This window comes from Equus przewalskii, chromosome 21 (genome assembly GCF_037783145.1).
Source record: "Equus przewalskii isolate Varuska chromosome 21, EquPr2, whole genome shotgun sequence".
NCBI classification, from domain to species: Eukaryota; Metazoa; Chordata; class Mammalia; order Perissodactyla; family Equidae; genus Equus; species Equus przewalskii.
Window position 1 is genome coordinate 33,406,271 of NC_091851.1, and position 27,989 is coordinate 33,434,259.

At 53.3% G+C, this 27,989-nt stretch overlaps 1 protein-coding gene across 2 annotated transcripts; it reads left to right on the top strand.

Moving 5' to 3' along the window:
- The first annotated feature begins 1,178 nt into the window (after positions 1-1,178).
- Positions 1,179-27,982, top strand: GDAP1L1 (ganglioside induced differentiation associated protein 1 like 1). Of its 2 annotated transcripts, XR_544175.2 has the most exons (7): positions 1,179-1,661; positions 8,257-8,449; positions 9,441-9,614; positions 14,868-14,965; positions 15,780-15,894; positions 26,574-27,229; positions 27,328-27,982. XR_544175.2 is itself a non-coding variant. In XM_008515733.2 (6 exons), exons 1-6 carry the CDS (start codon positions 1,482-1,484, stop codon positions 26,915-26,917), a joined length of 1,104 nt encoding a protein of 367 aa, XP_008513955.2. In that variant the 5' UTR covers positions 1,179-1,481; the 3' UTR covers positions 26,918-27,982. The 2 variants fall into 2 exon arrangements, 1 of the variants encoding a protein (XP_008513955.2); XM_008515733.2 differs by having other exon boundaries at positions 26,574-27,982.
- The last annotated feature ends 7 nt before the right edge of the window (positions 27,983-27,989 follow it).

Sequence of the window (27,989 nt, forward strand, 5' to 3'; positions counted from 1 at the left end):
CAGATTTTCTACCTTGATCAAATTTCTAAGGTCTCGCTTTCCCGAATTCGCAGACATTTGAATTTTTCCCTCAAGACACACCAAATCCTTCTTTGCAAAATCAAACTGAACAACAAGCCACTCTGAGGAGAAAGAAGAAATAAAGATTTCATAAAAGGAGAATTTGCTGAACCCAGGAGGCTAATGTGGCAACTGGGACTTAAAAGAAAAATGTACCTCCAAGCTTCCTGGCTACCAAAGCAAAAAGGGAAACCCGTGGGCCACAGAACTTTTGTCATATAGTAAAGGAAGGATACTGATTCCTTAAAGAGCCATGCTTATCAGTCTGGGAGGGTGACGTGCCCAGGAGTCCTTGGTAGCATGACATTGGGAGAGGGGGTAAACTGAGTGCTTATTTTCCTGGTGCATTGATTTGCTCAATGGTAAGTAAATTAAAACACAATATTTATAGTAAAGGAAGCAAGAGTATATTAAGGAACTTTGTGTAAGGTTCCTGTGAATGTTTAGGATAGACTATGTGACAGCAAAGGCCTTACAGGCTTTCCCTGGGCTCCTCTAGTTATGCCTCAGTCTCCTGGGCTGAAGATGTGACCTTGGACCAATGACTTGACATCTCTGAGCTTCACCTTCCTCATCTGATAAAAATGATTACTGTGCAGATGAAATGTGATGATGCATGTAAAATGCTTGGGTTGATAAATGTTTATGGTGCTGTTTGTATTATTACCATACTATCATAACCTTATGGCTAAGAGCATAGACTCTGGAGCAAGACAGCCTGGGTTTGAATCTCAGCTCCACCACTTACTAGCCAGGTGACCTTGGGCAAGGTCTCTTAGCCTCTCTGTGCCTCAGTTTCCTCCTCTGTAAAATGAGGCTGACAGGATTATTGTAAGGGCTAAATGAGCTGATAGTTATAAAGCCTTAGGATGGCGCCTGGCACACAGTAGGTGCTATGTAAGTGTTTGTTCAACAAACTGTAGTTTGTTCCCTTCTGCCCTTAGAGGTCCTTCAGGAGAAAAGTTAGGAAACAGCTTCAAAGAGAGACAAGCTATTTCCAGACACTAATTTATAAAACTAACATCTCTAAAACACCAGTTGTCCTAAGTATTTGCTTCTTAGAAGATTGAGAGGCAAAATGAATTTATAATGATGGAATCTTCGGCAGGTGACCGGCCAGATATGAGCTATTTGGGGCGCATGGCCCACTTGCCCATGGCTCCTTGCAGCCCTCCACGGAGCCTGCCAGGGAGGACTGGTGTCTTTTCTGGGACTGGCCAGGGGCGGGCCAAGGGGAAGAGGACGGAAGGAGCTCCCGGGATCCCCTCGCCCCTCCCCCACTCGCCCAGTGAGTAATGACATTCACGGAGAGGGGAGGGCGGGAGCGAGGGAGAGGGGCAGGCTCGGCGAGGCCATGTGATGCTCGGCGAGAGAGCCGCCGCCGGAGCCTCCTTCTCTCCTGCCTCTGATTCCGGGCTGTCATGGCGACCCCCAACAACCTGACCCCCACCAACTGCAGCTGGTGGCCCATCTCGGCGCTGGAGAGCGATGCGGCCAGGCCGGTGGAGGCCCCTGCCGCGCCCGAGGCGGCCAGCCCCGCCCATTGGCCCAAGGAGAGCCTGGTTCTGTACCACTGGACCCAGTCCTTCAGCTCGCAGAAGGTAGAGCCCGGAGGGAGCAGGGGACCCGGAGGCGCCTGGTGCTTGGGAGGTTTGGGGGAGGGGATGGAGGAGAGCTTAGGGGGTCTGAGACCTGGTGAAGACTGGAGGGTAGAATCTGGGGTTTCTGGGGCCAGGAGGACAGGGGATGCTAGGCTGTCTCCCAGGAGGTGACTGGCCCTGTCTTGGGCCACTGGAGCGTCGTCCCCAATTCTAGGACCATCCATTCTGCCTCTTTCCCTCCCAGAAAGACCCGCTCTGTTGGAGGGCTGAGAAGAGAGACAAAGGCAAGGGGAAGGGAATGGGAACTGCTGGGAAGGCGGCCTGCTGGAGGGGGCGGCTGCCGTGGGGAGGGAGGAGGAGCGCTTCCCGGGGTCCAGCCTCCAGCCACGCTGGTCCCGTCCCAGGCCCTCCCTCAGCGCAGCCATCCTGATAGACAGGTGCTCCAGGTTACACCTTCTCTGCCCCTCTGCCCGGCAGGGGGGCCTTCCTCTGGCTGGGGCTTGGAGGGTCTCTTCAAAGCCCTCCTCCCATCTCCCCTCATCTTCACTGAGAAGGAAGGAGTTAACCCATCTCCTCAGACCAGCTGGCTCGGCCCTGTAAGAGCTGTGTTTTGCTCTTAAAGGCACAGGGGGCCCCTCGGCCCCTTTTCAGACCCAGAGGAGCTGGAGGGCAGTTGAGGATCCAGCCTGGTGCTGAGTTATCGGGGTTCCCGCTTCCTCGGGGTGAGGGCCAGGCTCTGCGCCTGTAAGACGGCCGGCTCTAGGGGCGCATCTCCCACCCTGGGTGGCTGTCCTGCCTGTGGGGCACGGATTCAGCACCATGGCCAGGGCCCAGCGACCGGTCCTGCTGTGGCCTAAGCGGCGCCCACCGCCTGACTCCCGGACCCTTCCTCCCTGGAAGATCCTTTTGTTCCATTCACTCATTTTCCAGATGGAGAAACAGATCCCTTAAAGAGAAAGGGCCTTGGAGCAAAAAGACTTGGGTTTGGGTTTTGATCCAGGCTCAGTTTCATCTTCTGGAAAATGGAATAATAACAATAGCTACTTTTTCTACTTCCAACCCCTTCTCAGGGTTGCTGAGAGGGTTGCTGAAGAGGCGGTATAACTTAGTGTTCTAGACTGGCAGTACTCAAACTTCAGCCTACGTTAGCACCGCTGCATGATCCTGGTTAAACACAGACTGACGGGCCCTGCCCGGCTCTTCCGCCTCAGCAGGTCTGGAGCGGAGCCTAGATGTGCCTTTCCGACAAGCTCCCAGGTGATGCTGATGAAGCTGGCCCCTCTTTGAGCAGCCCCAGTTTAGAGTACAGACTCTGAGGCCAGGCGGTCCCCCGTGGGAGGGCCATCTTCCCCAATAACTCACTGTGGAGCTTTGAGCAAGTCACTTTGCCCCTCCAAAGCCTCAGTGTTACCACCTGTAAAATGGAGCTGGTGGAAGTACCTTCCTCGGAGGGCCATTGTGAGGGTGAAATGAGATGCACAAAAAGTGCTGATGGCAGTGCCTGGCACGAGGTCAAGGCTCTGATAATAATAGGTGTTATGATGTCACTAAAGGGCTAGGAAAGAAGGGGTCAGGTTAACCAAGGTCGCGCTAGGACTCACCCATGAATTCTACACGTGCATGCTGAGCGCCTACTGCGTGCCAGGCTCAATGCAAGTTGCTGGGGGTTTGGAGATGAATCAGACTGACCTCCAGATTCCAGAATCTCCTCCCACTCAGGACCTCAGGAGTCAGGACCCAGGGGCTGGGACTGGCCAGGGGGCAGGAGGATGGCACCTCCCACCTCCATCCCCCGAGGGGGCCTCCTGGAATATTGCCCATTCAGCCTGTGCTCAGGCCTAAGGTGGCCCCCTAGTCAGGGATGGGACTGCCCACCAGGAACCCATGTGACCAAGCCTCTGACCAAGCCAGCCTGAGCATCCTCCTGCCTCCCTGCCGGGGCCTTCCCCCTGCCCAGGGGCCCAGGGTGAGTTCTAGAGGCAGTGTAGCCTGGTGGAAAGGGCATGGGCTTTGCAGTCAGATGGTCCTGGGTTCCAGTCTCATCTTGAGTGCTGACTGGCTGTGTGACCTTGGACAAGTCACTTTACCTCTCTGTGCCTTCATATCCTCATCTGGAAAAAAGGACTTTTGCATCCCACCCTGCAGACTTCCTGGGGGATTGAGAGGACATGGACATATGTTAAGTGTCTGGCACGTAGTAGGAGCTTAGCAGGCAAGTTTCCTTCCTTCCCTTCAGTCCTGAAGGGCCTTGCCGGCCCACGGGGATCAGTTCCCCTCTGCGGAGCATCTGAGAAGCCTGTCCTTAATGGCACACGAACTATTAATAGCAGAAAGGAGCACAGCCCACCAGGTGGTGGCTCCATGGGGCCTCTGAGGACCATTGCAGAGCCAAAGGGCAGCAGGATGGAGAGGGAGCCAGAGCCCAGACTCTGGGGCCGGAGTGCCGGGGGCTCAATGTCAGCCCCACCACTGAGCAGCTGGGTAATCCTGGGCAGCATGCTTCGCCTCCGTGCCTCAGTTATCACATCTGTAGGCTGGAAATAATCAGCAGCTCCCGGAGAGGGGCGTTGTGCAGATTCAGCAGTTGTGTCATATAAACCACCTGGAGCTGCACCCGGCACATGGCAAGTGCCAGTTAGTGCCCTGACACGCACAGACACGAGGTCAAACCCAGCTCTGCCACTCCCCAGCTCTGTGGCTCGCGCCAGTGTCTTCCCCTCTCCAAGTCGCAGCTCCCTCGTCTGTCTGGGAGCCAGCGCGGTACCTACCTGGGCGGCTGTGAAGGCTGAATGACGTCATGCCCAGCCACACACTTCGCACAAGCCCTGAAAAACCTGGATGCTGAGCAAATTTCAGGCACCATCACAGGGGATGTTTGGGGCCGTGGGGGTCAGAGGAGGCTCTAAGTGCCCGGCGTAGGTGTTAGTGTGCATCTGAGGCTGTTCCTGGCCCCAGCCTCCTTCTTCAAGGGGATGAGGTTGGGAGGGACAAAAAGTGCAGGGAGTCAAGACACCACCATTCTAGTGCTGACACTCCCAGTACTGGCTGTGTGACCTCGGGTAAATCCTGACCCTCTCTGGTCCTCAGTTTCCTCAACAGGAAAATGAACTAGATGTTTCTAGTCCTGGCTCCCTCCCTCCTCAGGCAGAAAGAAGTTCCCTACCTCTGTGGGCCCCCAGCCCTTTGAGCATCTTTCTGTCCTCACACCAGCCAGTTTTTTAAAAACCAAGATTGCTACTTACTAGCTGTGTGACTTTGGCAAGTTACTGTCTCTGTGCCTGTTTCCTCTTTTGTAAAATAAGTGTGATTCCAGTACCTCCCACCCTGGCCTTACAAGCTCTTGAGCAGTGGCTTCCCAGCCCTGTCCGTGCTGCCCCCGGCCCCCCACCACCTCCAGGAGGCCCACAGGTGGGAGCTGCAGAGCTCACTGTTCCTCTGCTGAGAAGCCTGCCCCGGCTCCCCAGGTCCCTCCAGGGAAAAGCCAGGGTCCTCATCGTGGCGCCCGGCCCTGCCGCGGGACCCTAACCCTGCTGGGGTCATGGACCCCTCATCAATTAGGGGAAGCTTCTGGACCTTTCTCAGAATAGTGCTTTTAACTGAATAAAATGAAACACCTAGGATTCTTAGATTAGAAGAGAAACGAGTCACCCTGAAGGACAGCTATTGACATATTTTTAAACAAACTCGTTGCATAATAATGTATGTTTTTGTATTAACCCCTTATATAAGCGATCCAGGGGCAGGGCTGACAGCCGCGGTGATGTTGAAGTTGTGCTGCATGTAGCTACCACAGCTGTGAAGTGATGACAGTATCAGATCTCTAGTGGTGACAACATCACAGGCACTGCTAACACGACCATGCTTTGTCGCCTACACGCATAATTGAAGAAAATGCTAAATGTCGGTGTGAGATGCCTGAACATAAACATGCAATTTTCCCATCCTATTTCAAGGACTCCCTGAGTTTATTCATGGGCCCCTGGGGCTTGGAGTTAAAAAGCCCCTGGGCATTAACCCCTCTGACCGCCTCCCCTCTCATCTCCTCTGTCCACCCTGCTCCAGCCATGCTGGCCTCCTCACACGTGACCTTTTCAAACATGTCAGACATGCTTCTGCCCCAGGGCATTTGCACTGGCTGTCCCCTCTGCCGGGAACTCTTTTCTTTAGATCTGTGTGTGGACCACTCTCTCACTTCATTCAAGCCTTTGCCCAAATGTCACCTTCTCAGAGAGGTATGCCTTGATGGCCCGCCCTATTTAGAATTGTCACCTGATCCTCCAGCATCCCCAGATCCCCTTACTCTGCTCTGTTTTTTTTTTTTTTTCTGATGAACTCACCATCTTTGGACATACCATATCATTTCCACTGATCATCTGTCTGCGCCCACTAGAATGTCAGTTCCCTGGGGACATTGTTTCACTCACTGCTGAGTCTCCCGCACTTAGAACAAGGCCTGGCACAGAGTAGATACTTGATAAATAAGTGTTGAAAAGTGACGAATTTGTAAGCCAGGAGGTGTTACATAAAAATGGTGTTTGATTCTGTAAATCTGAAACTGCTCTAAGATATAAAGTTTGTTAATTAAAAAATAAGGTATTTGAGATAAATAAACTGAGGCTCAGAGACTCTACGTGTCTTTTACAAAGTCACACAGCAACTAAGTGGCTGGACAGAGATGCCAACCAAGCCCAGCACAGCTGCCTCATAACACGGGCCGGGTGAGGAGGGACTGTGCTTAACAGTGAGGACGAAGCACCAGTGGGCACATTCCAGGTGCCTGCAGGAAAGAGCGTTTGCCCAGAGATGATGTCTGTTACGCAGAGTGGTGACTCCTAAGTCTGGTCCAGCTCCAGGAGGCAGAGGTGGCAGATGGCCTGGGTGGAGGCGTGCCCTTCCCCTGGGCCCGGCTTCCTCCCGCACCCCCTCCCTCACAGGAGAGCTCATGGCTCTGGCCTGCGGCTCCGCTAAAGGAGAAAGTCTCCTTGGCCGCCAGCAGGCGTGACCCCGAGGCGCCTCCAAAGGGCTGTTCTGCCTCTGAAGACGCCCCCTCTGTGGCAGCAGCCCCGCTGGCACCCTCACTGGAGCCTCAGGGCAGGGCCCGGGGTGGTCTCTGGGGGCAGGTGGCCTGCCAGAGCGGAGGGCTGGTTGGGCCCTGTTTCCATCCCCTCAGAGGGCCCCACTCGGCAGAGGCGGGGCGGCAGGGGTGCCCTGTCCCCAAGGCCAGACATGTGGGACAGGTGGGGAGATGATGGCCCACTCCAGCCTCACTCCAGCCTTGGCTGCTCTGGGCTCCTCCAGGGACAGGCACACCCGCGAGGATGCTCAGATACACGTGTACACACACGGCCTCGCTCATGCCCGCTCACACCAACACACACAGGCACACGCTCACACCCCCACTAATGCACATGCGCTCACACACTGCTTGAATATTCACACGCATTTGTACACTCCTCCATACACACCCACACTCCGGCACACATATGCACACACAGACATTTGCTTACTCGCGTAGTTGCCACGCACACTCATGTACTCACACTCGCACACTCACACGCCGAGACCCAACAGGCGCCATCCCTGGTGTGCTCTCTGCCACAGCCCCTCCCCCTCTGTCACACAGAGCCAGCAGGTCCTTCCCACAGCCCTGAGCCAGGCCTGTCCCCTGCACATGTGAATGTGGCATCAGCTCACACAGGGCTGCCAGGCACTCCATGAACACGGGGTCCAGCCCGTCATTTTATGAATGAGAAAAAGGAGGCTCAGGAAGGGGCAGTGATAGCTCTAAGGTCACACAGCACTGCTGTGGCAGAGCCAGGGCCAGGACAGGAGTCCTGCCTGCAGGACAGTCCCCTTAGCTTTTGGCTAATGGAGCAAATGAATCTGAGAACGAGAGTTGGGGGTTCCGGGGTTAATCACCTCCCCCCTCACCTTGACAGTCCACGGAACAGAGAGGGTGTTCCTGTTAGCTGTGAGGGTGCAGCATGAAGTACTCCAGGACAGGAAGGTGATTGGGGACAATAAAGGGCTCGAGCGATGTTGGCAAATTATTTTTCACCTCACTTTGTTTCTCAAGTACTTCGAGAAATTTAGCTATTGATCATGATGATAATAAGAATTTCTGCAAATTTCCCGGCCAAATGCACCCTGGAGGCCAGGCCGCGAGTTCAGTCATGGTCATGACAATCTCGAATTGAGTGCCACGTCTGGACGGCAGGCACTGGGTTGGTACTACCAATACTTCCATTTTGCAAATCGGGAAACTGAAGCTCAGAAAGTTTAAGGAATCTGCCCAAACTCACAGAGCAGAGCCAGGAATCCTACCCCAGGTATTTCCAGCTGTGAAACCCAGCCCGTGACCAGCAGGCAGCACTGCCCCTTGTCCCCAGAGCAGGGCTGTGTTCCTCCTGCCACCAGGCCCCAGGCCCCTGGGAGATATCCGCCCCCTCCCAGGGGCCCAAGAGTGGGCTGGAAGCAACAGTGTCCCCTCCTGTGTGTGACCTCTGACCTCCCTCCCCGCACGCCCCACCCCGCCTGGGCAGAGTGTCCCCCGTGTGTCCGCCCGCCTTCCCCGCTCTGACCCTGGCGCCTGCAGGTGCGGCTGGTGATCGCGGAGAAGGGGCTGGCGTGTGAGGAGCGGGACGTGAGCCTGCCGCAGAGTGAGCACAAGGAGCCGTGGTTCATGCGGCTCAACCTGGGCGAGGAGGTGCCCGTCATCATCCACCGCGACAACATCATCAGCGACTACGACCAGATCATCGACTACGTGGAGCGCACCTTCACGGGAGGTACGGCCGCCCCCGCCAACGGCCCACGGGCTCACACAGGTCCCGGGACCTCGGGAAACCTGGGGAGACCCACTGGGGCATGGGCAGGGCCTAGGGTCCCCCAGAAGGAGCCACGGGGAGGCTCAGATGCCCCCAGGAACCACAGAGCCACCGGCATGGCCACAGATCCCCAGGGACCCCACGGACCTTCCCCCCAGTACTCCAGGGAAAGAGCATGGGCCAGCCACCCCCTAGGAGCACTGTGGGTCCAGCCTCTCCCCAGAAGCTCTGGAGTCACAGGCAGGACCACAGACCCTTTCGAGCCCCTCACGCATGAGAGAGACCCAGACCCCCTCTAAGTCCCCACAGACAGGGCCCAGGTTTCCAGGGATGGCAGGCACCTGGAGGGCCCAGCCCCCGGAAACCCTGTAAGCATAGTCAGGGCCACAGACTCCCCGGGAACCCCACAGACGTGAGCCCAGATACCCTAGACCATTGCAGACATGCACAGGGCCCAGACACCCCAGAACTCCCCAGACCCCTGTGTCCCCTTCCTCCATCCCTGCAGCCTTGCTCCTGCCCACGGCAGAGGCTGCCAACAGCGCCGCGAGGGGACCAGAGTCCAGACATGCGCTGTGTCACAAGAACATGAATTAGTTACCAACATTTAAAGCCCAAAGAGTTTAGTTTCAAATATCCAGGTTTCCAGCTTCTCTTGAAGTCTGGCAACACTGGGCCCAGACCCCCAGCTGTCCCCTCAAGGGACAGCTTGGCAGGGGTCCAGTGAGGAGAGGTGGGCAGCCAGGACCATGGGATCCTGTGTCAGCCAGCCAGGTGGGGACTTTATCTCAAGAGTCCAGGTTGGGGTGAGGGGTCGAGACCTCTGGGCCGCGACATTTTGGGGTTCCAGGACGTTGGGGTCGGGAGATGGGGTGCCAGAGGCTGGCCTCTGAGTCAGGGGGGCCGAGCCGAGGCGAGCCCCCGCCCAGCCCCGCCCGGCCGTGCCCCGCAGAGCACGTGGTGGCCCTGATGCCCGAGGCGGGCAGCCCACTGCACGCGCGGGTGCTGCAGTACCGCGAGCTGCTGGACGCGCTGCCCATGGACGCCTACACGCACGGCTGCATCCTGCACCCGGAGCTCACCACCGACTCCATGATCCCCAAGTACGCCACGGCCGAGATCCGCAGTGAGTCCCGCGTGGCGGCAGCCCGCTCACGAACTCCCTTCGTTGTCCACCTCCTCCCTTTCAAGAGGAGTCCTCCCTCCTCTCCTTCCTCCCGCTCCGGCTCGCTAACTCTCCCTCTTCCTGTCAGTTCTCCTTCTCTCCCTCTTCCTGTCTCTGCCTCTCTCTATCCCTTTCTGTCTCTCTCTCCCCATCTGGGTGCCTCCGGCTCTCTCTTCCTACCTTTGTGCATCTCTCTCTTTGTCTCTCTGCCTCCCGCTTGCTTTCTCTCCACCTCTCTCTCTGGCCCTCCATCTCGTTCACCCCGTCTCCAACTATGTCTCTCTCCCTCCGGCAGCTTGTGTCTCAGTCCCTGTCCTGACCCTATTCTTGTCCTGCCAGTCCGTGCAGAGGCTTGTCTTGTCTGTGGGGAGCTGGGCACCTCCACACAGGAGTCCAAGCCCCAGACACCTGGGGTGGGGGCCCAGGGCGGTCAGGGCGGTGGTTGGTAGTCCAGGGCACTGAGTGACATCAGGGTTTGCGTCACCAAGGAAGGCCACCAAGAGATGGTGAGGCCCCCCGTGGGGTCTCTGATTTCTGATTCAAGTGTCGCTCGTGCACTGTCCTAACTGCCAGCCTGGACGCGCCCCCAGCCTAGTTCATCCTTTTGTCTCCAGCACCCAGTAAACGGGGGTTGAATTAAATCAGATTATCCATCAACGACAGTTTACAGACTTTGCTCCAGGTTCTGTGCAGACGCCATGGGGGCCGAGAGACAGACGAGGCGTGACGACTCTAAGTAGATAATAGGTGCTCAGAAAATGGTCGCTTCCTGCCTCTCAAAGGAGTGAGGCTGAGGTTCAAAGGCGGGCAGGGGCAGCCCGTGGAATTCCATCTCGCCCCTTTAGAGCGCCCTTGAACAAGACTCAGGATTTGTCTATGTTGTCCTGTCCCCATTCAGTCGACAGCATTTATGAGGTCGCCTACGACCCGGACCCTGGGCAGCGGGCTGGGGACAGTCACAGCTTCTACCATCACAGGGTCACAGTTCTGTGGAGGCAGAAAGTCAAGTGACCAGGTAATGGCAGTCTGGGACCGAGTCGAAGTGAGCCACCTCTCAGCAGGGCAGTCTGGCACTCTGTGTCAAACAGGAGAAGGCCCACACATGGAGATCACCCTGCAGTTACACGGGACGTGGGTGCCTAGAAGTGTGTACAAGGACGTTCATTGCAGTGTAGGTGGGAATAGCAAGAAGCTGGAGACAAGCCAGCTGTCCCTGAGTTGGGAAGTGGATAAATAAATTCTCGTATTTCCATACAGTGGAATGCTGTGCATCTCTTTAAAAAAAAATAGGCATATGGGGGCCAGGCCCATGGCCAAGTGGTTAAAGTTCTGTGTGCTCCACTTCGGTGGCCCGGGTTCATGGGTTCGGATCCTGGATTGGACCTACTCCACTCATCAGCCATGCTGTGGCAGCATCCCACATACAAGTGGAGAAAGATTGGCACAGATGTTAGCTCAGGGCCAATCTTCCTCATACACAAAAAAGTAATAAGCATATGGAATGCTCTCTAAGATATGTTAGTTACTAGGAATAAAGTAAAGGGCAAAACAATACACTTAGTGTGCTATCATTAATATATTTAAAAGGGGGTTAAGTGGATACACAGGTGCCTGCAAACACAGTGTTTCTGGAAGGATGCGTGGGAAGCTGCCAGTAGTGGCTGCTGTGGGGGAGCAGAAGTAAGGGGCTGCAGACTAAGAGGAGAGAGGTGGCCTTTTCACTCTACAGTCTTTAATATTGCTTGAATTTTTAAAAAGGTATGCGTGTATAACCCGTTCAAAACAAGATTGATTGAAACTTTTTTACTTAGATATAACAGACATATAACATTATGTTAGTTTCAGGTGTACAACATAATGACTTGATATTTATATACAAAAATGTTTGACCTAGGACCAGTGTTATGATAAGGGGACCACAGGGGATGCCCATCCAAGGCCCTGGGGTCATTGAAGGCTTCTGAAATGCAGCAGCATCCAAGGATGACCAGGAATTAGAGGGGAAGGAGAGGGAGTCCTTCCAGGTTCGCGGGTAGGAGAGGTCGTGGTGTGTTCCGGGGACCGAAGGAAGTTCAGTGTGGCTGACGAGTAGCCCGAGGGGGAGGGGGAGTCTGGGGAGTGGGTCTGGCAGAACTGGAATTGCCTCCAGAGAGCAGAGACAAACGGTGATGGGAAGTGACATGATCAGACCTGCGTCTCACAAAGATCCCTCAACCAGAGGACAGTGGGTGGGCAGTCAGGACGTCCTGGCTGTCACCTAGGTGAGCAGTGATGGTGGCCTGGACCAGGTGGAGGCAGCCCCTAAGTGCTTCTGGGGGCCGGAGGTGCTCCCCCATCCTGTCCTGAGCCATTTGAAGGCGCAGAGAAGGCAGTCGGGGCTCCAGAGCGGGCCCAGCCTGCTCTCCCCTCTGAGGAGAGAGGGTCTCAGGACCCCAGTCCAGCTGGGGGTGGGGGATAGGGACCACACAGGATGCAGAAATCATCCTGCGGTGGCCTCCCAACCAGTCCAAAGTCTTTCCTTGGCCTAGTCTGCCCTCCCGGAGTCTAAACAGAGCCATGTGAGCAGCCCCAGTGACTGGCAAGAGAGGTGTGACCTTCACAGTCATAAAACATCAATGAGACTTAATATCGCCCTGACGCTGCAAGGTCTGGAGTGTGTTCACCGGGTTTGTATCAGGCCAGGAGATGGGGCGGTGAGGGGTGAGAACCCAGAGGGCAGAAGCTGAACAACTGCAGTCACTCACTCACTCGTTACATTCATTCATTCATTCATTCATCCAGCACTCCCTGAGCTCCTGTCTTTACCAGGCCTGTGTAGTCATGCACCACATAACGACATTTCGATCAATGATGCACCACATATACGACGGTGGTCCCATAAGATTAGGACCATACAGCCTAGGTGCGTAGTAGGCTATACCATCTAGATTTGTATAAGTACATTCTATGATGTCCGCACAGTGATGAAATTGGCTAATAATGCATTTCTCAGAATGTATCCCCGTCATTAAGGAACATGTGGCTGTACTGGGTTTTAAGGGAACAGAGATGAATCTGACATAGCCACTGTTCTCTAGAAGCTCAAATTCTAATGGAAGACATATACATCCAGAGATAAGTACATTAGTATCAAAATCTTCATGTACATCAGTACAGATTGTGCACTGCACAAGTCCACTGGGGCGCTTTTCACATAGACTGCACTGTGAATGGAGCTGTGCAGTGGCAGCTCTGATTAGTGTGTTTACATTCCCTGGCAGAAATCTGTACAATGGACACTGGAGGACAAAGGCACTGAGTGGTCAGACCTCCTAGAGGATCAGGAAGGGCTTGGTGGAGGAGGCAATCTTGAGCTGGATCTAGAGGGGACTTTTAGGAATACAGGAGAAGGCTCTTCCAGGAGGAAGAAGGAATGTGAGCAAAGGCCTAGAGGTCTGGGGTGGTCTGGCTCATTCAGAGAATGTCAAGCATTTGGAGTGGCTGAAATGTTACCATCTGGGCACGGGGACAGTTGGGGGGACCCAGTGAAAGGTGGAGCCAGTGAAGGGAGAGGACATGGATCCTGCTGGGCATCTGAGGACAGTGAGGAGCCGGGGTGGGGGCAGTTTAAGCAGGGGGTGGCATGGTCCAGTGTGCATCTGAAGAGGATCTCTGGCAGAAGTAGAGAGAAGGGCTCGGAGGGGAGTGAGTGCAGGCGACAGGGTGAGTCAAAATCATCCAGGCAAGAGATTAACAGGGACAGTCGGAGGGGTGAAAGGGAGACGTCAAAGATGAGAAGGAGGGGGCTGGCGCCGTGACCGAGTGGTTAAGTTGGCGCGCTCCGCTGCAGGCGGCCCAGTGTTTTGTTGGTTCAAGTCCTGGGCACGGACATGGGGCTGCTCATCAAGCCATGCTGAGGCAGTGTCCCACAGGCCACAACTAGAAGGCCCCACAGCGAAGAATATACAACTATGTACTGGGGGGCTTTGGGGAGAAAAAAGTAAAAAAAAATAAATAAAATCTTAAAAAAAAAAAAAAAAGATGAGAAGGAGGAAGGAGGAAGGGTCAACAGGACCCAGGACTATCTGGCATGGGGAGGGAGAAGGAGAAATTGAGGACAGCCCCAGGCCTCAGACTTGGCCGGGCGTTGGGAGGGTGCCACAGTGTGGGGAGAACGCAGGGGAGGAGCAGGTGGAGCGGGGAAGATGATGAGGCCGGTCAGGCCAGGATGTGTTCGAGGAGCCTAAGGGATGACCCAGTGGAGTTGAGGCCGAGGGGAGCGGGCAGGCCAGATTGGGGCACCGCCACACACTTGACCTGCCATGTCCCACATACTGGCCAAGAATTCCAGAGAAATCCTGCCCCAGTGAGGCAAAAGACCCCGGGATCTTATCCCAATTAATATTTCCACCTCCTTTTGTAAAACCCACAGTTTGACTTTCAAAGTCAGAGATTTTCCAAGTTAGATTATAGGCCCCTTCCTTTCTCCCATTAAGAATAGTTCTCAAGGTGCTGCCTTGAGTGCCACCATTGACCCACCCCTGTCACCCTTGCCTTTTTGGCATCAAGGCCCGTTTTCCCAGGAAAGACGGGTCATCGAGTCCCTAAATCTTCAGGGAAGTTGCCTCACAGAAGTGGAAGTTTCAAGACGCAGAATGTCTCTTACAGGTTTTCTTGCGTTAAACAAGCCTTTGCTTGCTGGGTACAGTGAAGGAGCACTAGACCAAGAATCAGAGAGGTCCAGCTTCACAGCCTGCTTGTCATTTACGAGCGTGGAACGTTACGTGGCCTCTGAACCTGTTTCCTCGCTCGAGAGAGGGGCTGATGGAGACACTCACTGATGTATGAGTTTAACCAAGTTGAGACTCGTATCCATTTCTGCCAAACTCCTACTCAGCCCCAAGAGTGGAGTGTCCTCCTCAGTGAGGCTTCTTGATGCCTGTGCCCCAGGCAGGGGCCCTCTGGGTCCCACAGCGTTCTCTTCACTCCTCATTACGGATGGATCTGCTGTGTTGTGGAGATGTCTTTGTGTGTCTGTCTGTCCCACTAGCCTGAGCCGAGGGCAGGATGGCATCTCATCCATCCCCGTGCTGTGGCCTGTTGTGCCTACTAAGTGTTCGCTGTCAATATTGTAATTTCCCAATGTCTGGATGGGACCTACTCCAGGTTTGGGGGGGAAGACTTGGGGGTGGCACTGGGATCAGAAGAATGGGACCTTTCCTGTTCTCTCCCCAGGACATTTAGCCAACGCCACCACAGACCTCATGAAATTAGACCATGAAGAGGAGCCCCAGCTCTCCGAGCCCTACCTTTCCAAACAGAAGAAGCTCATGGTGAGTGCCACCGGGCCTCCCCTCCCTCTTGCCCGCCATCTTTTCCATGGACAAGAACAACTGGGAGAGGAGGGTTCTAGGTAGAGGATCAGCTGATGACATGAAATCGAAACACTTCCGGCTTGCTTTTCCAATCCTGTCTCCTCTGCCATTTACTGGCTGTTTGACCTCAGGGAGACCACTGTCCTCCTGGAGCCTCAGTTCCTTCCTGTCTGAGGTCGTGTCCCTAAAAGCAAAGCACTGGACAGAGGTTCTTGGGTGAGTGTGGTACTGAGGGAGCGCTCTGAGGAGAACCCAGTAAGGATGGGAAGGATAGGAAAGAGGAGGGGGCCAAGTTCACCTAGTCCCACAGGAAGCTCTGGAGCATAAGTGGTACCACAAAGGTGATCCACCTTGAGGCAAGGGGCCAGCGTTTTATACCCCTATATCAGTCGGTCATTGCCTACAGATTGCCTGGCAGGTGGCTGAGGGGTGGGGGATAACCTTGCAAGTATTTCTGGGCAGCTCCTCATTGGCCAAGAGCAATGCTCTGGAGAAGGAGCAGTTATGAGCCCCTTTCAGCCAACTCTCACGGCAGCTGGTGTATGAGTACATCAGCCTGATGTGAGGGATCCTGCCAGGACAGCCAAGCTCACAGGATGGTGAGCGCCAAACGGAGGTGCTTTTTAACAGTGCGGCAACCTTTATACTTGAGGGGATATTTGGAGACTGGGCTTGAAGAAGGGGGTTTGGGCCAAGATCCTTCCATCCCTGATGATCCCAGCTCTCCTAAGGGCAACTCAGCTCCTCTGGCTCCTGCCTGTCTTGCCCCCAGGCCAAGATCCTGGAGCACGACGACGTGAGCTACCTGAAGAAGATCCTCGGGGAGCTGGCCATGGTGCTGGACCAGATCGAGGCGGAGCTGGAGAAGAGGAAGCTCGAGAACCAGGGTGGGTGCCAGCCCTGGGGTAGGTGGGTGCTGGAGCCCACTCAGCCCCTGCCCCTGCCCGTCCCAGCTTCTTTTCTCCCCAAAGATCTCAGAGGACCTCCCAGGTGGTTAGGATCATGGGCTATGGAGTCAGGCCTAGCTTGGCCACTTACTAGTTGAGTGACCATGGTCAAGTACTTCACCTCCCTGGACCTCAGGTTCCCATCTATAAAATGGGGATAGTAGGAAGACCTACCTCAGCGAAATGTTGAGACATTCCACGAAATAACACCGTAGTGTGTTTAGATCAGCTTTGAGCACATAGTAGGTGTTTAATAAAGGTTGGTGAAGCTGGTGGTGCTGGTGGTGGTGGTGGTGGTTGTAACCACTGCCCACCACACCATCTCACCTTTCTCCTGCTCAAGGCTGTGTTATGGCTCCTTCATGCTGCAGTCAGACATCCAAGCTCACCCAGACTCTCTGACCCTGACTCTTCCTGTTCTCAAGCAGCTCTCTTCTCTGGACCCTGGGCATGCCAGCTTCATTCCCACCTTCGCTCCTGCAGCTCTTCCAGCCTGGAGCACCCTCTCCACACCACTCTGCTCCTTTTTCTTTTTACTCACCGTCTTTGCCACTGCCTTTCTTCAGATTTAACTCTGGACCTTCCCATCTTGCTCTGTTTTGGGTGGCCTGTTAGTCTTGTCTCTTCAACAGTGCACATGCGTGGGGCCTTCGCAACAGGCACTGCTCCACTCACAGCTTCACACACACACACCCACTTCTCTGTATATGGGAAGGTGGGAGCATGGTGCTCTAAAAGATGGGTTGGAGTCAGACAGATGTGAGTTGGAGTTCCAGCTTTCTTGCTTGTACATGTGACTTGACAAGTTGCTTTCCCTACTGAAGCCTCAGTTTCTTCATCTGTAAAATGGGAGGATAATAATACAACTTAAAGCCTTAACCCCATCTTGTTGGGCTCTTGTAAAAATTAAAGGCACTCAGCACATTGCCTGGAATATACTAGTTTAATACATCTGACAGCTAAAGGCACACACGTTCTCCAGATGAGAAAACAGAGGCTCAGAGAGATGAAGTGACTTGCTCAAGGTCACACAGCTCATAAAGGGCATAGTTAGGGCAAGAACGAGTTCCCTCTGGATGGGTCCAGTGTCCTTCCAGGATCTCACAGCTGAGGCCTCAAGCACAAGGCAAGCACAGATGCCTAAAGTCCTGAACAGGGACGTTGTCATGTGTACCGAAGCCAGCTGCCTTCGATCTTTTCTGGAGAAAAGCATGGTATGGCTAAGTGAGTACAAATAACACATATCTCAAGGAGGAACGTTCTCATTTCTGTTGGAGAGGCTGCTTGAGGGGAGCCATCACAGAAGAGTGCCCAGGGGCCAAAAGGCTTGAGGGTTCTGTGACTGGCCTTTGGGGTCAGGCAGAGTCCCAGCTCTGCCATTCCCTCACAGGGTGACCTTAATTCTCAGGCATGTCTTACATGTTCGTGTGTGAATTTGCTGGGGCTGCCGTAACAGAATGCTGCAGAGTGGGTGGCTTAAACAGCAGAGCTGGATTTTCTCGCGGTTCTGGAGGCTAGAAGTCTGAGATCAAGGTGTGGGCAGGGTTGGTTTCTCCTGGAGTCTCTCTCTTTGACTTACAGATGGCCCACTTCCTGCTGTGTCTTCCCAGGGTCCGTCCTCTGTGTGCGCGCCCCGGTGTCTGTGTGGCAACATTTCCTCCTCTTGTAAGGACATGAGCTCTACTGGATTAGGGCCCGCCCGAACAGCCTCACTTCAACTCACCTCTCTAAAGGCCCTCTCTCCAAACACAGTCACCTTCTGAGATACTGGGGGTCAGGGCTTCCACGTACGAATTTTGGAGGAACACAATTCAATGCATAACAATTTATATATTCAACAACACTTACTGTGTGCCAGGCACTGTTCTAAGTGTTTCACATATTTCAACTCATTTAATCCCCATAACAACTCTAGGAGGTGGGTAATATGAGTACCTCCACTTAACAGATGAGGAAACTAAGGCACAGAGAGGTTCAGTACCCTTCCCAAGGTCACACAGATACAAGTGGTAGAGGCTGGATTCAAACCCTGGCTCCTGGAGTCTGAGTTCTTAAGCACTAGCTCTGGTGCTTCTTCTGTTCTGTGAAAGGTGACAGAAGGCAGGCCTGCCTCACAAGGCTGTTGTGGGGAACAATGAGAAAATGTATGTAGGGCTCAGCACATTCCTGGCACATGGAATGGAAGAGTCTGGAATATTAGCTGCTGCTACAATCAAGGGAGACACAGGGTCTAACCTGGATAGAGGCCAGAGTTGGTGGTCCTGGAAAATAGCTGTGGACACACACTCCTCATGATCCCGAGACTGGAAGCCTCCTGACCTCACTCTGTTTTGGTCCTGAGGTCTTCCAAGAGGAGGCAGCATTGCACTGCCCCATGGCAAGATGACTGGGGGTGTTCACGATGGAGAGATGTGGGCAGTCCTGTGTCCCTCCAGGGCTGGTGGAGGCAGCAGAGGCCCGGAGGTGGCTGTGGGTTTTAAAGCTCTGACTGGCTGGGCTCACGTGGTCTCTGTACCTCATTCACCCACCAGGAGCCCCAAACCTGTCTGGGGGGAATGCTAACACCCTCCACTCCTCCCCTTGTGGGGCAGAGCCCGGGGCTGGGAGGCATGACAGTGTCACAGTGAAGACCCCTAAAGCACGAAGCCAGACAACATTGATGCAGAGTCCTGATCGACCACCTCCTAGCTCTGTGACCTTGTGGAATTCACTTCACTTCTCTGAGCTCATCTCCAAAATGAGGATAATAGAATCTAACCCATAGGGAGGTGGCGAGGGCTCATGAAGATGGTGGGTGTTGAGTACTTTCCACAGTGCCTAGCTCAAGGTAGAATGTTCTAGAAATAGCAATTTAAAAAATAATTATGATTACTATTAATTAATAATTATCATTCATTTATTCAAGTATATATTGAATATTTACTATGTGCCAGGTCCTGTGGAGAAGAAAGATATTAATCAAATAATCCCATAAGTAACAACAGAATTGTGAACAGCGATATGTGTTAAGATGGAGAGTAAAATGGCCAGGGCAACTTTGATAAAGCTTCTCTGAGGAGGCGACATTTAAAATGAGACCAGAAGGATACGAAGGAGCCAGTCTAGTGAAGAACCAGGACAGGTGTGTCTCAGGCTGAGAGGATACCATGGAGGTAAGGACAGCTAGGAAGCCTCAAGAAACTGCTTACTGTGTGGTGACACTGGGGAGAGTGACACCAATGAAGCTGGAAAGAGCTGGAGAGAAAGAGGTGAGATCATGGACCGATCTTTAGAATTTAGATTTTATACTGCCTACAGTCCCTCCAATGGGAAGTCCCTGGACGGTGTTGAGAAGGGGGTTGCAACAGTTAGCTTTTGCTGCATAACAAATAAACTCCAAATATGAGTGAGTTGAAAGAAGAGCTTTTATTAGTTTATGGTTTGTGGTGTGGCAGTTTGGGCTGGGCTCAGCTGGGATGGCTTGACTCTGTCCCACATGGTGGTAGCTGGCTTCTGTCATGCATTTGTGACCAGCTGGCAGTTGCTGGTCTGCTTGGTGTGTCTGGTGGCTGGCTGGCTGTCAGCAGGGCCAATGAGAGTAACAGGGCCACCTGTTGCTCATTACCCAGCGGGCTAACCCAGGCTCATTCATATGGTGGCAGTCACAGGGTCACCAAGAGCAGCAGGAGAGCAAAGATGCAGTGAGCAAACACTCTTCAAGCCTCTACTTGTGTCCTGTTTACTAAAGCCCCACTGACTGAGGCAAGTGGCATGGTGAAGCCCGGATTGATGGGGTGGAGGGTTAAACTCCGCCTCTCGACGGCGGGAGCAGCAAAGCCACGTGCAGACGGGAACGGGAGGAATTTGTGGCCACTTTTGCAATCTACACAGGGGCGAGCTATTCTGATTTTAGGAGCACTCTGGTTGCTGTGAAAATGGATTTCCAGGGAGACAGACAGAGGCTGTCCCAGCAGCCCAGGTGAGATGATGGCGGCTTGGATGACGTGGTGGCAGTGAAGACAGTGAAGTGTTTTAGAGAAAAAATGGACAGAAACTTGCTGAGGAGTTGGGGCTGGGGAGAGTAAGGGAAAGGAATCAAAGGTGACTCCTGGGGTTTGGGTCTGAGCTGCTGAGTGGTACCCTTTCCTGATATGAGCAAGGGGGAACCGAGCATTCAGTTTGGGACACAGAGAGTTTGACATGCCTTTCAGACACCCAAGAGAGGATGTCACACAAGCCGTTAGATACTCTAGTCTGACTTTGAAAGGAGCGGCCACGATTTGGAGATAGAGATGTGTGAGGCTTCAGCATATACGTGGTGTTTAAAGCTGCAGAATTGGATTGTTTCATCCCAGAAGAGAGTGAAGAGAGACAGAAAGAGCAATCAGGACCGGAAGTACTAATTATCTATGGCTGCATAATCAATTGCCCCCACATTAGTGGCTTAAACGAAAAAGCGTTTATTCTATCACACATTTTCTGTGGATCGGGAATTCTGGAACAGCTTAGTGGGGATCTAATCTAGGGTTGCGCGATGCAGGCTGCACTCAAGCTGTTGGCTGGGACTGAAGTCATGTGAGCTGGAGGATCCACTTCCAAGATGGCTCATTGACCTGGTTCTTAACTAGAGGTCTCAGTTCCCCACTGGCTGTTGGCAGACCTCAGTCCCTCACTACTGGGCTTCTCAATGGGGCCACTTGAGTTTCTCTACAACGTGGCAGCTGGCTTTCCCCTGAGCAAGTGATCCCAGAGAGAGAGAGGAAGCAGAAGCTGCAGTGGCTTCTATGACATCCCGTTGGAAGTCACTGTCACTTCTGCCACATTCTATTCACTAGAAGCAAGTCACACAATACAGCCCCTATTCAAACAGAGGGAAATTGGGCTCCACCAAGGAGAGAAGTATCAAGTACTTTGTGGGCGTGTTTTAAAACTGCCACGCCTGCCCTGAGGTCCCCCACATTGAGAGGGGGGTAGAGGCAGAGGAGCTGGCAAAGCCAACCAACGGAGTGGCCAGTGAGGTATGAGGACCCTTGTGCCAGAGGAACCCAGAAAGGATTGTGTTCTAAGGAGAGAGGACAGTGTCAAGTGCTGCTGGGAGGCTGAGTAAACCAAGGACAGGAAAATGTCCCCTGGATTTTGTCCCTTGGCTGTTGGTGGTGATCTTGCCAAGAGCAGTTCTGTTGAGACCTGGGGGCAGAAGGCTGCCGAGTGAATGGGAGGTGAGGAGTGAGGACAGCAGGTGTAGACAGGCCTTTTGAGAAACTGAGCTGTAGAAGCGAACAGAGAAATGGGGTGACGGCTGAAGAAGGATGTGGGGTGAAGGGAGGAATGGATTTTGAGACAGGAGAAACAAGAGTGTGTTTTCAGGCTGGTGGAAAAGGCCCAGCGGACAGGAGAAATCGTGATGCAGGGCCGATGGTGCAAAGTCCGTGAGAGGACAGGAGGGGCGTGGTTCAGGCCGAGTGCCCACAGGAAACAGAGGGCACCCTCAAATTGGGTAAGTTGAAGAGGGCTTGGTAAAGGGACCGTTTACAAATACGTGGGCAGGATGCAGGGGGATGACAGGAAAAGCACGGTCCCCCGGGCCTGGGGTGGTGAGGGTGGGAGCAGTTTTAGGAACCTGGACAGAAAGGCGTGTGGAGAGGGCCACCTGACAGGAGCTGTGACTTTCAGTCAGGGACACCGCCAGCCCATGGCAACCCACAGAGAGGAAACAGACTCTGACCTCACTCTCACCCGCCCCCCTGTCTCCTGCCTCTGCTCCCCAGTCACCAACCCCACTGGAGCCAGAGGGCATGGAGCCCTTTGGTGTATCCATCAAGCCGGCCTGCTTGGGTACAGAGCAGCGTGGAGGAGGAGGAGAGTAGATCTAGAAGGCGAAGGAAAGATGCACAGCCTCAGACGGACGCGGGGAACTGCCCTTGAGAGCAAGCAGGTCACACCCTCCATTGTGCCCGTGGGGTGGAAGAACGCAGATGCACGTGCCTGGTTTGTGGGTTTCACAGTGGGAGTGAGGGCTTTCCCGTCTGAAGGCTCCTGTTTTCTGAATGAAGCATGAGGTGACATCATCAGCTGAGGTATGAGGAGGGAAGATGAAAGATGTGTGACTCTCTCTGCAGGGAGCAGGGAAGCAAGCCGACCCACGAGCTGTTACAGGACCCAGGCCATGCCGAGTGCCCTCTGGGGCTTTGTGGTCATGCATTTAAAGCATAAGTGGTCCGTGTAATCGTCTGCAGCAGACTCAGCTGGCAGACTCAGAGAGGGCTCAAGACGGGGTTCGTCCAGGGCTGCAGATTGGGAAGAGAACGCACAGCTGGAGGAGAGGAGAAACCGAAGGGGTTAGGCCCTCCGGCGACATGCCAGCCAGATAGCAACACGTGTCCACATACATACAAACGCAGGCATGGACATTCTTGAATAGTGACTCTCGCATTCATGCTGTGAACATCTGTCTGCAGGCAAATAGCCAAATGGATGTGGGCATACACTCCACTTATACATGCGGGAATCCCCACACCCCATCGACCCAGATGCCCACGTGGGCGCATGTCCACATGCAGGTGCACAGTCAGCTGCGTGGTTTCGAGCAGGCACATACATGGGTAAACATACACACGATGCATGATGCAGACATAGACAGATCTGCACACAGACCCAAGTAAAGAATGCGCCTATCCAAAGGGGCTTGGGTGTCTGTGGAGAGGCGTGAATTTGCCCGTGTTCATTTGCACGTGGAAAGAAGCAGCTTAATGTAAACAAGCACAGACTCTGGAACCAGATGGGTTGGGTTCAAATCCAGACTCTGCTCTGCCACTTACTAGCTGTGTGGTTTTGACCAAGTTACTTAACCTCTCTGTGCCTCAGCTTCCTCATGTATAATAATAGCACCTACTTGATAGGGTTGTTGTGAGGGTTAAGGAAACTACACCACACTCTCCTGGTTCGTCTGCCACCTCACAGGCTGCTCCTTATCATGTACCTTCGCTGGTTTCTCCTTGTTGCCCAATGTCTAAACCTTGGTGTGCCCCATGCTCAGTCCTTGGTCCTGTTCTCAAAGCGGTCAACACTCACCCAGTCTGACCTGGGACTTCCATCCTTGATCCTGCCTCCGTTCACTGTTCCTCACCCCCATCGTGATCTCACCTCTCTCTGGACCTAGTACCTAGCGGTAATCCCCTGACCTGTCCCTGTGGGCACTGCCTTGCCTGCGCCTTCCACTCCCTTGCCCTCCTCTTGCTTCATTGTACTTTGCAAAACCTCAAACCTGGTTAAACCCAACTCTCCACCTGCTCAGCGCCTGCACCTGTGAACCTAAAGGTGGCTGGAGAAACACACCAGGGTGCTGGCTGGTCTTGTTCTGCATTCATGATCACTGGCCTTAGATGGCCTTCCTGCCACCCCAGGCCGCCCACTGTCCCCTCTCCGGATGACTACTTAATACCTTCTCCTTTCTCCTCAACCCTCCAGCCGCTTCCCCCACATCCTCACTGTGAACTGACGCTTTCTTTTTACATCACTGAGAAAATCAAAGCATTAGGAGGAGATCTTCACAGCTGACCCCACAGCTACCCACCCACCAGCATTAGTGTTCATACATACACCGTATCTTATCAATTCTGAGACGCCTCTTTGTTACATCACATCTTAGCATCTCTGAAATGGGAATGTTTCTCACAATCAATAGTTTAAGTGGCATCACTTCTTCTCCCTGGAATGGATGTCCTACATTTGACGGCAACTTACATCTGATGAAATACGGTACCCAGCTCTCCCTGTTCTTACCAAGGGTGAACTGTCCTTGAACTAGCCAGGACCAGCCGCTTCCCTCGTGTGCTAGATGCCATCCGCGCTCCTCCACTCTCGGTATTTCTCCCCACTCTCCTGTAGAATCGTTTCCCCTCTTTTACCAGATAATTCCCATCAACATGCTGGGTTTTTTCCTCCCAACTTAACAAAAACACTCTTGACCTGCCTCTCGCTACTGGCGTATCCTTCCCATTACAGCAAAACTCCTTGAAAGCGTGATCTTTGCTCAGCGTCTCCAATTCCTCTCCGCTCTTTGTCTCTTGATCTCCCTTTCACCGGGCTTTCACTGTCAGCATCCACTCCAGCTGCTCTTGGCGAGGTCCCCAGCGGCCAAACGCAATCACCAGTTCTCAGGTCTCCTCTTATTTGACCTCCGTGTGGCATTTGAACACAGCGGAGCGCTCTCTTCTTGGAACACTGTCTTATCTTGGCTTCTGGGACACCACACTCTCCTGGGTCATCTCCCACCTCACAGGCTGCTCCTTCTCATGCGCCTTCGCTGGTTTCTCCTTGTTGCCCACTGTCTAAATCTTGAAGCCCCAAAGCTCAGCCCTTGGTCCTATGCTCAGATCTGTCTACACTCATGCCCTCAGTGGTGTCTTCCCACCTCCGTGTGGATGACACACCCCTGAACTAGGTGTTTGTACTCTAATTGCCAACTCATCCTCTCCCCTTGGATGTCTGATGGGCATCCTGAAGGTTGCATATTCAAGAACAAACCTCTGATTAGGACCTTCATTACACTTTACCTCCTCCCATGAAGCCACGAGCCTCTTGAGGAAAGACATTGCATCTTATCATGTCTTCATGCCCGGCACATACTACTAGACAGACATCTGTTGGATGAATGAGTAAACGAATGAACGAGAGGACACACAGTGAAGGGGGGGTGCTCAGGCTTTGATGGTGGAGGGCATTCAATTCATGGAATTTCTGAACTGAAAGGAACACCTCTTCAAAGGCACAGAAGCAAGCTTCCCAGGAAAGTAGCCCTCACAGGCAGTGTGTGGGGGGCATTCCAGGCATGGGGTTCAGCAGGGGCAAAGGCTCAGAGGCTGAAATGGGCAGGCTTGCTTGCAGGGGGGAAGTGTGGGCAAGTGGGCAGTTCATGAGAAGTCAAGATTAGAGAAGTATCTGGGAGCTAAACTATTGAAAGTGCTTAAAAGCCAGGCAGAGAAATTTGGGTGTTGACGTGTAGTCAGTGGGGAGAGTTGAGGTGATGCAGGAGAGCAAAGGAGCTCCAGAATTTCAAGTCTAAATAAACCACTAGGAGAAATATGTTGCACAAACAAGTGTTTCCTAAATACGCAGGCTAATTTTAGATGGCACATGACAATGGCCATAAATAACATAAAACCAAGTAGTGAGAATTATTCTCTTTTCAATTCTTTTGATTAAAGAAAGAGTATGAGCATGATGCTAGCAGTGAACCCCTAGAAAGGGGTTACATGTTAATATCTGCCCCTTTCTTCAAACAGACAAATAAATAAACGAAACAAGTCTTGGGCTCGGAGATTTTTGATGGGCGGTAGCATCCAGCTGGCATTTAATAGCATTTGTTTTGTTTTTGTTATACTTTTATCATTGCATATAGTTTGTGGCAAATGATACTGTTAATGATACAGTTTCTTTTTTCTTTCATCGTTCAGTAAGGAGGTAGTGAGCCAGCCACTGTTCTAGCTGCAGGGGATACAGCAGCAAACAAGACAGACCAAAATTCCTGCCCTCATGGGGCTTCCATTCTGGTAGAGGGTGACAGACAATAAACATAATGGGCACAATGCACAATATATCATCTAATCGTGGGCGTAAGTCGTATGGAGGGAAACCAAGCAGGGGAGGAGGATAGCAACGGCTGGGATTGGGGTTTCAACTTTAATTGGTTGGTCACTGAAGCCCCCTAGAAGATGGCATTTAAGAAAGACCTGAAGCTGGTGGAGGAGTATGCCCCGTGGTTATGTGGGGGAAGAGTGTTCCAGGTAGAGCAAACAGTAAGTGCAAAGGCCCTGAGGTGGGAACGTGCCTGGGATGAAGAACTGCAAGGAGGCCAGTGTGGCTGAAGGAGAGTGAGCTAAGGAGGGAGAAGTAGAATCCAAGGTCTGAAAGGCACCTGGGGCCAGATCACATAGAGCCTCTAGGCCACTGGAAGGGCTTCAGCTTTTACTCTGATGTGACAGGGAGCCATTGGAGGGCTTTGAGCAGAGACAAGTGACATGATCCGACTTAAGTCAGATCCTTCTGGCTGCCGTGCTGAGAATGGACTCTAGGGAGTCAAGGGCAGAAGCAGGGACACCTTTAAGGGGACGTTGTGATAATTCAGGTAGGAGATAATGGTTGTTGGGACCAGGATGGTAACAGTGGCGGTAACATCAAACCCTGGATATATTTTGAAGATAAAGCTTCTGGGACTTGCTGACAAATTGTATGTGGGGTATAAAAGATGGAGAAGAATTCGACGTGGCACGAGGCTTTGGCCTGAGCGGCTGGAAGGATGGAGGAGCTGTTACTGACACGGGATGAGTGTGATGATCAGGAGTGCAGTTTGGGACGTGTCGAGTTTGAAATGCATGGTGGACACCCAAGTGAGGCCGTAAAATGGGCAGTCAGATATATGAGTCTAGGGCTTAAATACACATATTTGCACTTAATATGTCAGTTGATTTAAAGACAAATAATAATAATAGAGGTAGTATAAGCATATGGCAAGAATCAGGAGTGAATGTCCTTGGGGAAACCCTGTGGCAGGCGGACAAAAGCCAGAGGAGTTGGCTAGGGAGGAGTGAGTGTATGGGGGAGATGAGCTGACCCCTCTCGCCCCGCCCCTTCCACTCTAGGGCAGAAATGTGAGCTGTGGCTTTGTGGCTGCGCCTTCACCCTCGCTGACGTCCTCCTGGGGGCCACCCTGCACCGCCTCAAGTTCCTGGGACTGTCCAAGAAATACTGGGAAGACGGCAGCCGGCCCAACCTGCAGTCCTTCTTTGAGAGGGTCCAGAAGCGCTTTGCCTTCCGGAAAGTTCTCGGTGACATCCACACCACCCTGCTGTCAGCCGTCATCCCCAATGCGTTCCGGCTGGTCAAGCGGAAACCCCCATCTTTCTTTGGGGCGTCCTTCCTCATGGGCTCCCTGGGCGGGATGGGCTACTTTGCCTATTGGTACCTCAAGAAAAAATACATCTAGAGCCAGGCCCGGGCTCGGAGTCCGACGGTCGCTGTCTGTGCTGTGTGATTCCTGACGAGCTCTCAGTAACGCACTGTCTCACGAACACTGGACAGCCCATCCCCGCCCCCTGTTCGGAGTAATTCTATCGTCAATGTGAAAACATTCCATAGTTTAGAAGTAGACGTCGTCAATGCCGTGAGTCAAGGCCACGGCTCCTACTAAAGGAGAGAGAGAGTAAGTGTGTGAGAGAGAACAGAAACAAAACACAAATGCCTTTTCTTTCGATTCGAGGTCTCAAGCTGGAACTGTGGGGGCTGGTTAGGATCTGAGGTGAGTCCCGGGCCGTTTCATCCACCAGGGCCCAGGTTCTGGGAGGTGCTGGGGGCTCGGAGGGCCTGACCCCTCGCCTCCCCTTCCCTCTTGCCCAGGGAACTCTTCCGCAGGACAAAGCCAACATCAAGACTCGACTCTTCTAAGTGGTACCTCCGGGTGGGGCTGGAGACCCGGAGACCCCACGGGAGGCCCCTGAAGACCAAAAGGGGCTTCATTCTTCTCCTGGACTTGGACTGAGACAGCCCTGGCTCGAGCCAAGGCAGTGGCACCCAACCACCAGGCCGTGTCTGGGACCCACACCCTGAGCACACCCTCTCCTGCTCCTCCTCATCTGGCCAGTGTGTTTGGTTTGGCACTTTTACCAGTAATCCCTGAGGGCAGCATCCATCATCCTCTTCCCACCTGGAGCTGAGTTTTCCCACCACGTGAGGCAGACTTTCAGTAAAAGTCATGTTGACCTTTTCTCAGGTCTGCCCCGGCCCGAGTGCAGGGGTGTGTCTGGGGGTGGATGGGCCTCAGTCCCTCTCCCAACCTCTGCCCAAGCCATCTCTGTTAATTCCCACCTTCCCATCACTCGTGGGGGTCCCCCTGTGCCCCACCAAACCACACAGGGGGGCCTCGGCATCCACACTGCCCACCCTGGTTGTGTCTCACTTTCCTGTGCCTTTTGCATGTTGGGAGAGGGTCCAGGTGTCACTGCCACTCATGCTTAGAAACCACGGAGAGCCCCCAATAAAGCATCCAGGAGGAGCAGTTG

Coding starts and splice junctions, on each gene's coding strand:
- GDAP1L1 (XM_008515733.2), top strand. CDS start 1,482: ATGGCGACCCCCAACAACCTGACCCCCACCAACTGCAGCTGGTGGCCC. Junction 8,450..9,440: donor GGAGCGCACCTTCACGGGAG/GTACGGCCGCCC, acceptor CGTGCCCCGCAG/AGCACGTGGTGGCCCTGATG. Junction 15,895..26,573: donor GAGGAAGCTCGAGAACCAGG/GTGGGTGCCAGC, acceptor CTTCCACTCTAG/GGCAGAAATGTGAGCTGTGG.